Source organism: Phaethon lepturus, unplaced genomic scaffold (genome assembly GCF_000687285.1).
Source record: "Phaethon lepturus isolate BGI_N335 unplaced genomic scaffold, ASM68728v1 scaffold17701, whole genome shotgun sequence".
NCBI lineage: Eukaryota > Metazoa > Chordata > Aves > Phaethontiformes > Phaethontidae > Phaethon > Phaethon lepturus.
In genome coordinates, this window is record NW_010515763.1 from 1,623 (window position 1) to 13,203 (window position 11,581).

At 39.3% G+C, this 11,581-nt stretch overlaps 1 protein-coding gene across 1 annotated transcript; it reads left to right on the top strand.

The window, feature by feature from the left end:
• The first annotated feature begins 2,071 nt into the window (after positions 1-2,071).
• On the top strand, positions 2,072-10,619 carry LOC104627571 (neuron navigator 3-like). The gene is made up of 4 exons (XM_010295877.1): positions 2,072-2,167; positions 2,817-2,935; positions 5,660-5,863; positions 7,932-10,619. Exons 1-4 carry the CDS (start codon positions 2,083-2,085, stop codon positions 8,049-8,051), a joined length of 528 nt encoding a protein of 175 aa, XP_010294179.1. The 5' UTR covers positions 2,072-2,082; the 3' UTR covers positions 8,052-10,619.
• Positions 10,620-11,581: the final 962 nt, after the last annotated feature.

An 11,581-nucleotide genomic window follows, 5' to 3' on the forward strand; every position in this document is an offset into this window, starting at 1 on the left:
GTGTGGCATTCGTAAGAATGGAGGTCCAACAATGTAAGTATCTCAGCCCATTGGAAATGGCATATTTTATTGCAATCTACTTTCCTCTGGAGATATTTTATCAACAGGTTTCTAAGGAATGTATCCACCAAATAGGAATGTGTATGCTTCAGTCACTTGCCTTACGTTTAGTGCCTTTGTTTTTCTTAGCGTGTGGCTTCCATGTTGCCCTATCTGAGAAGCAGGTCTTCCTGCATGTGCTGAATCCTGTATCCGGCTGAACGATACACAGTGGGGAAACTCTGTAGCAGAGTTATCTTTATCTTTCTTAAAATCTTTTCCACTGAAATTACATCTATGGTCTAATTGGGTTAATCTTTTCTGGTTTTTTTGTTAATTCTGCTGAAGGATCTGCGACAATACCTAGCAAACCTAGCTGAGCAATGCAGTGCTGACAACAATGGTGCTGACCTCCCTGTGGTCATAATTCTTGATAACCTCCACCATATCAGTTCACTAAGTGACATCTTCAATGGTTTCCTCAACTGTAAATATAATAAATGGTAGGTAGTAGCTCTTCTCTCCCCTTCCATGCACTTTTTGCAATTAAAAAAGTAGAAACTGTTAATTTTGCAAAATAAAATGTCACAGTGGAAACTTAGACTCCCATAGGCTGTCAGGAAAGCCTTTATGTGCTTGAATAATTTTAACCCTCTTCAGCCAAGTACTTAGGTGTCTGCTTCACTTTATTTATATGATCCCATGCATGCAGTGAGATGTAAACATACTACAGAATTTAAGAACGTACTTAAACACTTGACTGGATTAAGGTCTTATCCCTTTCACCTTGTCAGATCACACAAGCTCACTAGTACCACGAGTACAGCTTATGAGAGAGTAAGAAGAAATGCACTTAATAATAGTGGAATTTGGGATATGTATGAACCCACTAACTATGCCATGCAGAAGCAGCTGTATATCTGGTGCACTTGCACTTCTGCAGTTTTCCTGTAGAAGTGCAGAAGTATGAAATTTGCTGACTGTCCTTAATTGCCAGGCAAGAATAAATATAATGTTTTCTAGAACTTTTACTGGCCTATGACATTGTCTAGTTCTGTTGTAAATGTGCCATCATAGGGACTTCCCTTCATAAAATCACTGCATGCTATGTCTTACTTGTGAGATTCATCGGCTTCTGAAATTAAAATTCTAAGTCTACTGCAAAATTATGACGTACACGAGGACAGGGTTGCCTCATTCATTTCTTTATTACAGATGAATACTAGTAAACAAAAAATGTCTAGAGAGGGAAATCATACAAGAATAAACATTGAAAAAAATCTGCCTTCAGAAATATTTTAAATCTAAGACTACAATACAACCAGAGACTCTTTTAAAGTTGGCCTAGTGCAGACAAGAAGAAAGAATATTCTCTGAATATCTGAATGAATTCTCCCTCAAAGAACCCTATTATTTTTCTCTTTTCAGTCCCTATATTATTGGAACCATGAACCAGGGTGTTTCTTCTTCACCGAATCTGGAGCTGCATCACAATTTCAGGTACATTCAGTCTGTGTTTACTGTGGCTGTGTTTGCACATCTTCCTGCTTCTCAGACCAGTTCTTCAACGAACATTGATCTTCTGTCTCATCACAGCGAAGTATTTTAGTTTCTGTGTCTCTCTGTATCGATGGATCTCTGAATGGTGTTGGGGAACGGTGAAAGAAATATGTTACTTTCTGGCACCTCTAGAGAGCTGCTGAAGATGATTGCATTCTTGCATTCCATTTGTCTTCAGCAATGTCTTGAATTCCTGTGGAACCTGTTATGATGGTGTTGTAGCAGTGTGAAATAATGTGGTTTGTTGGAGTAGTTTTATCCTTGCTGACTAACAAGACTTAGAAGCTTATGACATTACCTTCGTCTATACGTTTAAGAGGAAATGATGTATTTGCGATTCATTGCTACTTGAAATTTTCCTTCCTACCTAGGTGGGTGCTGTGTGCTAATCACACAGAGCCTGTTAAAGGTTTCTTGGGCAGATATCTGAGAAGAAAACTGATTGAGACTGAAATAGAAAGGAATGTACGCAATAATGAGCTCATGAAAATCATTGACTGGATCCCCAAAACATGGCATCATCTCAACAGCTTCCTAGAAACGCACAGCTCTTCAGATGTAACCATTGGTGAGTCCATTGGTGTAGTGGTTTAAAGTAAGGATGCAGGCTGAGCATTTTAGAGATTTGTGAAGGATATATTATGTTTTTAAAAGTTGTCATCCCTCAGTGGGAAGTACAACATCAAGCCAGCAAGATTGAAATGAAAATGGAAAGTTCAATGAGAGAGTATGTATTTCCAGGTATTTCTGCCTTGGTTGCTAAAGACTTTCAAGTAAATGATCGTAATTTTAAAAAGTTAAATTTACAAAAAAATACCTCAGTAACAACTTTCCTAAGCTTATGTTTTTTTCTGTGCTTTCACACTGCAGTATAATTACAGCAATAAAAACACATGGACAATCAGTTCAGCAAACTAGCAGGTGGGAGATATACATGTGCCTGAGGCCTTTTAGTGGAATAACTGTGTTAGCAAAGAAGTCATCCTTTTACATAGCTTTACGCATAAGACTTGTAAGTGTTCATCAGGCCCTGGAATTGGATGAAGTGACACTAGCTCATTTTTAATAATGGGAGACTGATAGCTCCCTTATTGTAATCCTGTGTTAGTATTCTCTTCACTTAAGTTTCCTCCAATACTACTTTTTCAATTCAGTGAATATTATTTTTAGTATGCTCCCTAGTTCTACTTGTTTTAATACACAACTTGACTTCTCAGGTCCCCGCCTCTTCCTCCCTTGCCCTATGGATGTTGATGGCTCCAGAGTGTGGTTCACAGACCTCTGGAACTATTCCCTGGTGCCATATCTTCTGGAAGCTGTGAGAGAAGGACTTCAGGTATGTCATTTCTTTCCCAACAATTTTTTTTTAAATTAGTTTCATAGGCTTTCTCCAAGCTACTTTTAACCAATGCATCCAAGTATGAATCCTTCTGTGTTTGCAAGAAGAAAGGCTGTGGAGGGATTATGGAAATCAGCCTTGAACTCCTTTTGACCTGCTGTTACTCTGATGTATAATTTGGCTCTGTATGTTCCAGCACTAGTGCATCTTATATTTTGTGAAGAAGGTTTCTCCTCTGTGACTGGGGTTCTTCTTTTTCCACTGTTTAAGGAGTGCACAGCAATGTTAAATACAGTTCAGATTGCCTTCCTGAGTCAATGCAGCCTCAGCATACCCTTGCATGGAAGAGTTAATAGCCCTTATGCTGGTGCAAGAAATTAGTTCTGGTCTGTGTAATCCTCCCTCACCTACATACCCATGTAGGCAAACAGACTTGTGGAGGAAAGCTTGTGAACAAGGAAATTTTCACCAGTTAGGAAAAAAAAAAGTTATTATCTAATAACTTATCTAAGCAGACTGAGATAAGTTACTCTTTGGCTCTGTGAATGTAAAAGTCTGCCCCTTCTTGCCCTTATGTCTTGCAACCCTGCTTGTATTTCCCATAGTTTTATTTCTCCTTTTTTCTTTCTTTGTATGGGCTAAGGTTTCCTTCTGACTGTAATTCTCATTTTGGGTAACAATACCATCAGATCAGAGTGCTTCACCATTCCTTCTGTCCTGTCCTCTCCAGAGCTAGGTGTTAGCAGCAGTTCCATTGATTGTTAATGAACTATTAAATTTTTTTCTACTTTAATAGAAAGAGGGCTACAAATAGATTTGCTGTAGATAGCACTGTAAGCTGTCCTGTATAGGTTAAGTTTTCAGACCATTCTACATCTTTGGAGCAAACCTGAATCTTGAAATTAATCCTTCGTTCTTTTTTTTTTTTTTCCCAATTTTTATTTGGCTTTCTCCCTTTTCCTTTTTCTTTTATGCACTGCAATTCTATGTCCTCTGAAAAGATGTTTTGTGGAAAGGCAGTTTTATGCCATACATAGCACTGAAAGAAATTACTGCACAGTGCAGAGGGGATTGTTATGGACTAGTCAAAGAACAGTGTAAGCAGCTGCCATTTCTTTATCACCTTGTATCGACATAGTGACATACTGATGCAATGGAGGTTTAGAATCTTGCCTGTTGAATATCTCACGCTTTCCTAAAACTGCTTATCTCTGTGGGAATTACAGAGTGTTTATGCCTTGTGCAAAAAACTGTCAAACATCTGATAGAATAGGAACAGTGAGATTAACAGCGCTTGTTTAGACCAGCTATAAAAATGCAGTGATATCCTGCACATTCATATTTTCCCATGTATACAGGGTACCCACTTAAATGAAAACTTCAGTTCTGGAGCAGAAGATGGCAGCATATAGAAGAAAATATGTTGTTTCATGAACCAATGTTTAGCTGCTTTGGATGGCTTCCATAGAATAACATTATTAATAATAAACAGAAATCTTTTATATGATATAATTAGATGTTCCTGGAGCCAAGGATGGGTAGAAAATACCTTTCTAGCCTGGTACTTTGCAAGCTCACTTCTCAGGCACAGAATCTACAAGCCTTGCTCCAGATTCCAGAAAAGATTTAATTGCTGTTAATCTCAGATGAGGGGAAGTGCTGCCTAGAGCCTGGAGCTAGCCTGCTACCTCCTCGAGTAACATTTCTTCTTGCATTATTTAGGCAAATCCCTGTTATAGAAACCAAGCCTCAGCGCAGGATAGAGGGAGTCTGAGTATCTCTGTGCATCATATAGGGAACTTGGCTGCCTAACCTGGAGCTCTGGATTCAGTAGGTGCCTGGGAGCAGGTGTTGCAGTGATAAGCACAACTCCTCTCCCTGGCTTTAGCACTAAAATCCTTCACTGTTTTACTCCCTCTAAGAGTGCAGCCCATCTAAATGCTCCATGATGCCAATATTATGCTGCTCCTTGGATTGCATGAGGCTGTTTGAGCTAGGAGAAATCACAGAAAGCCCCGGTGACTGGCTCCCCATCCCAGTGTGTCATTGTCACAGCTAAAGAAAATCTGTGGAGCAGCAATCACGGGTCTCTCAGTTAATATGTTGCCTGTGAACAGCAGTGTGGGGAAGGGTACATTTTAGTGAGGAAACTACCAGACCTCCTAAACTTACAATATTCTCATTCTTCCTTCCTCTGTCCTTCTTCCAGATTCATAAGCATTTTTTGCTTCAGAGTAGGGAAAACTTATCCTTTGTGAATTTCTTCTCTTAACCTTGTGAAAGGTCTCAAACTTAAGGTGTGGACAGACGTCTGCTTCTACATCCTATTTTCCTAGGAGAAAAGAACAACCTATACTGGCACTTCCTAATTCACTTCAAACAAAATCCAATTAACTTGAATGTTTCAGATAGGTCTGAGTTAATTTCACCGATATGCCTTAAGCAAATTACTTAAAGGTCTCATTTCATATTATATCAAAAACTTGTGGCTCCCACTGTTGCCTACAAGGATCACTAGTTATGGAGTGCTTTTCAGCTTGCAGCCACTCTGCGTATTGAAGGAGCATTAATGGAGATGAAGTCTTTTGAGTGTCTTATCATATCTGAGTGCTCAGCACATTTTTTCAACCACTTACTAAAATGATTTAGATGTTTTTGATTACTTACAACTGATACTGAAAACTCTTTAGGATACTTAACTCTGTTATATCCATAACATAGATGTACGGTAAGAGGGCACCCTGGGAAGATCCCTCCAAGTGGGTAGCTGATACCTATCCATGGAGCTCTGCATCTCTACAGCATGAGTGGCCATCGTTACTTCAGTTAAGACCAGAAGATGTTGGATATGAAGGCTATGCATCAGCAAAAGAAGGAACAACCTCAAAGCACGTTCCACAGACTGATACAGAGGGGGATCCCTTGGTAAGATTTAAACTCCAGGGAAAAAATTTTTCAGCAGGTACTTCACTGTCGCATGTTAAATTGTACACTGTGCAGTAAAAAGACTACCGTCTACTCGTTCCAAAATGGACTTTTAAAATTAATCCTATTATAATTTATTAAAAAGGATGAAAACAAAAAGGAAAATCTAGCAAGAGGGCAGGTATCACCATCATGTTAATATGTCCCTAAATTGTTTGCATTTCCCATCTGCCCAGAAATGTATCTGGTCTTCATCATCATAATGTTTGGGTACCACTCTTCAGCAATTTATTAATCAGTTTATTCTAAAAACACCTTTCCATGTTGGGCAGTCCTTCATCTACATTCTGCAAATGAAAGACTGAGAAACTTCCATTATCTAACTTGTCTATCGTAGACAATTTAGTGGAAATGCAAATTAGACAGCCCTCCTCCCATTCCTCAGAACATTTCAAGATAACTGATGACTGTATGACAGTCTTAAAGTAAAAGGAATGCAAGTGTGGTGGCATTAAAAGATAAGAGGTTGATTTCCCTCAGTGCCATGTATTGTTTTATTTAAATACGATCCCAGACATTTGGGATTACTATTGCCTCCTCTGATAATGGATTATTAAATTGCATATATTGAACTGGTATTCTTGTATAGTGCTTTCTCTACAGACTGCCTTTATCACAATTCAGAATACCATTTTAGAGAACTGTACTTCTGGAATACAGGCACCCCTTGGAAAATGGAATTTCTCAGAGGAAACTGCATTCAACCCTTATCAGAGCTAAGAAAATGACTCCCCAGCCTCACTAAAGTGTTTTGTATCCAAACCCAGACCTTGCATCCTGAAGAAGTTTAGAAAATCACCTCATTTGTTCCCCTGTGTCCCAGTCCATAAGCTTTGGGGGGATTGTTTGTCCCTGTGATTTGGGCTGCCAGTGAGAGTATTGGCCAGGCTTCCAGCACATATGCATTGCCTCCACTGAGGTGAAAACACTCGGGCAGCTCAAGTTCAGTGTCCCGTCACCTTTGCTCCCTGCACACTGTCATCAGTATCTGTATCTAATTATCAGGAGCTTGAAACTTGTGGATGGAGGGCTTGCCTCCCATGTTATCAGCTACCTGATAACATTAAAGAGTATTAAACGCAGTTCAATGCCTAAAGAAATCTTTACAAGCTGTGCAGGTTGAAACCACAGAGATGTAAGGATTCCTGAGTAAACTGGAAAGAGGGGCTTAACACACAAACACACAAGAAAATCTCTTTACCTTTGCTTTTTCTTTGCTTGTTTTTTTGTAGTGACAGTGTATTTGTTCCTTGAAAAACACTAAAACAATGTCAACATTGCTTGCAGCCCCGAGCATGCTGGCAGAAGCGGATGTTTTATAAATAAAATCCTGATCATTACACAGAGTTAGGCATCAAGCATCCAAGTAATTTTCTAGGGCTTAATGCTGCTTTTTGATAATTTTTCAGATGGGCTTCAGATTCTAATAATCCCCAAATGACGTGGGGGCTCTCCCCTCCTGGGTGGGAGGATCTGTTGCTGCTCCCCTGCTGAGGTCAGCCCCTCAACAGCAGATGGGATTCTCTGATGAAGCAGCTGGCCTCGGTCCACCCCTCTCTCGCTCCCTCCCCATCTCTCTCTTGCAGAGGGGGTATGTTAGTGTGACTATGTTTTCGGTTGCTTTTCCAATGTAGCGTGCCTACACCATCCAAAAATTATCTGGAAGCTTGACTGTCTCCAAATATGGGCCCAGCTGCCCAGCTGTGATATGGCTTCCTTCCCCTGCCGGTGCTGCAGCTGCAGCCGGTCTCCCCCCTGAATCAATGGGAGCTGTCGGGCAGCTCCATTGTATCCCTCTAGCTCTTTGGACCTTTAAACTTCTATTTAAAGACCAGAAGGCAATGAAAAGGGTGCCAGGAGGAGCGGCTGACACCCTGCCCTTTCTGAAATCCTTTTGTATGGTCCCCTCAGCTAGCTACCAGCACACCTCATACAACAAGGGAGATTAATTAAATTTTAACAGCATTAAATCAGACGAGATTATGTAAACATTGCTTTCTTCTTTCAGATGAATATGCTAATGAGGCTTCAAGAGGCAGCCAACTATTCGAGCGCACAAAGCTGTGACAGTGATAGCACCAGCCACCATGATGACATTTTGGATTCATCCCTTGAATCAACTCTCTGAAAAGGACAAACCTTGGTGGAGGATTATGGTAAAATCTGTTTCCACTAGACCACTGCCAGTATTAAAGCAGCACACGGAGGTCCCTGAGTGAGAATGGTGTGTTGTAAGTAGGCAGGAGACCTAACTCTGCAAAGTCAGGAAGAAAAATTGAAGTGGAAAGCTTGAATTAGTTTAACTTCAAGGCATTTCAAAACCTATGGAGCCAAGTGAGACTCCATTTGTCAACTGGAAAGGGCCCTAGCCCAAGGGCATCTAAGCAGATTGCACACGTGTTAGCCAAACTGGAATATTTTTTTTTCCCTTTTCCTCTCTCTCTCTCTCTCTCACTCTCTCTCTCTGTTTCTCTGTACAAGTTTACAGTGCAACTTCTCTTGTTTTTTTTTCCTTTACTTTACCCTGAGGCACTGCATGAACAATGTGGTCTTCTAATTCTCTTCTAACCTCTGTTGTGCCACATGGTGCTGGTCACAGGACTGCAGTAGTGTTTGTGTTGTATGCTACTGCCCATTCCAAAATGAGTCAAAGACGATGACAGTAACTCAGAAAGCACAAACAGTATTGTGCAATCACCAGAAAACATGACTGTGATATGCTGGATAAGTGCCAATTTAATTCTAACTGCCATGGTCACGGTGATGCGCTCCATTAAGTTTTTAGTACACGAGTCACAGATTTTATAAAGTTGTTTTTACCACAAAGGTCTTTTTTAACCACCTGCCCACTCCTTAACAACAGTTTTATACCAATTATTAACCAACACTGATTAAAGGCTTTTTAGGGCTTCATTTGTTTGAGCCTTTTCAGTGAAAGAAGGAACATTTCTTATGGTGCTGTCTCACTGCCTTAAAACAGATTTCTAGAACAGTTTTACAGTTGGTTTAATTCCTAAACCATTGGTAATTTACACTGTTTTTTTCTTCATTTACTAATGAGAAAAAGTCAGTTAACACAGTAGCCTCATATCTGTATATCATGATTTTTTAAAGAAATGGATAGGAGAAAGAACAGTTGCTATATAATATTTTTATCTTGTGAATAGATTGCTCTGCCTACCCTCAGAAATACACAAGGAACCCAAACCCACTTCCACTGCCACCTAAATGCTGAGAAAATCGGCTCAAATCCATTTGATCCCATAGAATGGAGTTTTTGGAGGATGGATGTTTTGAATTCTTATCCAGCAGAGCTGGATGCACTTGATGCAGCATGAGCACAAATATATGTTTTTTTTTTTCCTTTTTCTAGTTTTAGCATGTTGTTTTGATTGCTATTGTTGTACATGAAGAATTCAGCATAAAAGAACACTGAAGCAGTGATGTCCACTGTGGAAGAGGAAGAGTTTATACTGTAAAGTGGGTTGGTTTTGCACAGTCTACTGGGTGGGTATTGTAAATACTGAAAAAAAAGAAAAAAAAAAAAAGAAAAAAAAAGCCTTGCACAAATCAAATCAAAAACAAACAAACAAAAAAAATTGTATTTTATTCTGTTGGTGTTAAGAGATGTTTCACTTGCTGAGATTTCCTGTATGTTGCAAACAAATACAGAATGCAAACCTTAAAAGCTGTTATTACCTGGTGTGTTTGTCCTGTATTTACAGTTGCTATGACTATGCAGGAGCTATCAATGCTACAGTGAGCATGTTTCAATATCTATACGAAGCCAATACACTTTGGGGGGAAAAAATCTGAAAATGTTTTAAGTGTATATGTCACGGCAGGCTACAACCAGATTGCATTCAAACTGCTCAGAATAATCGGAAACGCTCTTTTACCACAAGAGGCATCCGGTTAAAATAGGTGCATACAAACAAGAAGGTATCTAAGGGCTTTGGCATTGTGTAGACATGTACTGTACACCTCCATAGATGCTACCTTCAGGATGTATATTTGGTGCTATTAACTCTTTGTGGCCATCCTGCGGTCACTCGCTGTAAAACAAAGATAAATCAATGCAGTTTCCAAATGGCACTGAGCTGCATCGCTGAATCTAGAGGTTCCTACACGGTGCTATTGCCCTATAAAACTCCAACTGATTTTATGCATGTAGGGTTCAGTCAGACCAACATCGTGCCCCCCAAATCTGGATCCATTTCTGTTGCAAAATGTCAGTGCATACACCTTGACTGACTCAAAGAACCAAAGGAAAGCTGCTCTTTCCTGTACCTGTGCTCTGAGCAAACCTGCAAACTTTTTCCTGCCATATTTAACACACAGATACACAATATCACATATACAAAACTTCCTGCAATACATCTCAGTGAGTCCACCTAATTTACAACTCAGAAATTGTTTGTGAAACATTTGTCTGTACACATTTTATATTTTGTACATTTTTGATGTAACATATCATGTAAATAGACAGAAACAGTGAAATAAATCATCTGAAAAGTTTTGTAGTCTTTGTAAAGCCCTAATAATAAGTATTTGGTGTCATCGAACTTAACTGGATGATGTATTTTCTATTGGTTTATTGTTCCTCTAGCTTGTAAACCAGCTTGCGTATATTTTTTGCAGGTGTGCACACTGTATCTGTCTAAATTATTACTTTGCCATTAAAGTGGAATTATTTATTGAAAACACAGTCTGGTGTTTTTGCAGTCAGGACCACTTAACGGTTAGATGTAATTTCAAATATAAAAACATATAAACAAAATGACAAACTGAAGGATGAAATTTTCTGTATTCAGCAGAACTAATCTCTGTAGAAACAAAATTAAGTACTGTTTCTAGTTCCAGTGTTTCAGTATGATTTTTGAATGGCTCTTTCCATGGTGGGAACAGGTTGTGCAGTTCAGAAACTACTTTACAGTCTCCCTGTGCTCAAGATTGTCTTCAAATACAAGGCTATTGATTTTAGTTGTCATAAACCTGTACAAAACTGGGCAGGATTATGCCTTATTTTCAAACTTGAAGGACTTAAGGTTACTGCCTCAGCAGGTATGCATCAATATGATTTGATCAAATTCAAAGAAAGAAAGTAGAATTATGTTAGTCAGCTAATCACAAATTCTGAGGTTGGAAGAGATCATTATGATCCCACAAGTTGTAGCACCTCAGCTATAAGTCTCAGCAGCAGGTCTGTAATTTCTCCTGAAATTGTTATATCCCTGGAAAGACCTTTAGACATAACGGTATGGAGTAGATCCAGCACCTCGTTGTCAATGTGGCTCATTATTCACTGGGTGGGTTTGCTTTTTAAGGGCTTTATTTGCAGTTAAATCTTACTTATCTCCTACTTTTCAAAAGAAAAATACCCTAAACTGTCTTTTGGTACGCCTTTTTCTCCTATACTAAAAAGCCAACCACAATCAAAAACATCTTTTACATTTAAGTAAAAGTCTTCCTTCCTTTTCTTTTTGATAAGAGAAGCTGCTTGATCATTCTTAGTTTTTCATGGTAAGCCATGCCTTTCAGACCTCAACGCATTTTTTTCCAGGACTTTCTGACTACTTTTTGATCCGTCAGAGTCCTTTCTGAAGCGTGGGTATGAAGCTGCACACGGTATTCCTGTGATGATTTTACTTTTGCTAT

Coding starts and splice junctions, on each gene's coding strand:
- LOC104627571 (XM_010295877.1), top strand. CDS start 2,083: ATGAAAATCATTGACTGGATCCCCAAAACATGGCATCATCTCAACAGC. Junction 2,936..5,659: donor CTGTGAGAGAAGGACTTCAG/GTATGTCATTTC, acceptor TCCATAACATAG/ATGTACGGTAAGAGGGCACC. Junction 5,864..7,931: donor ATACAGAGGGGGATCCCTTG/GTAAGATTTAAA, acceptor TTCTTCTTTCAG/ATGAATATGCTAATGAGGCT.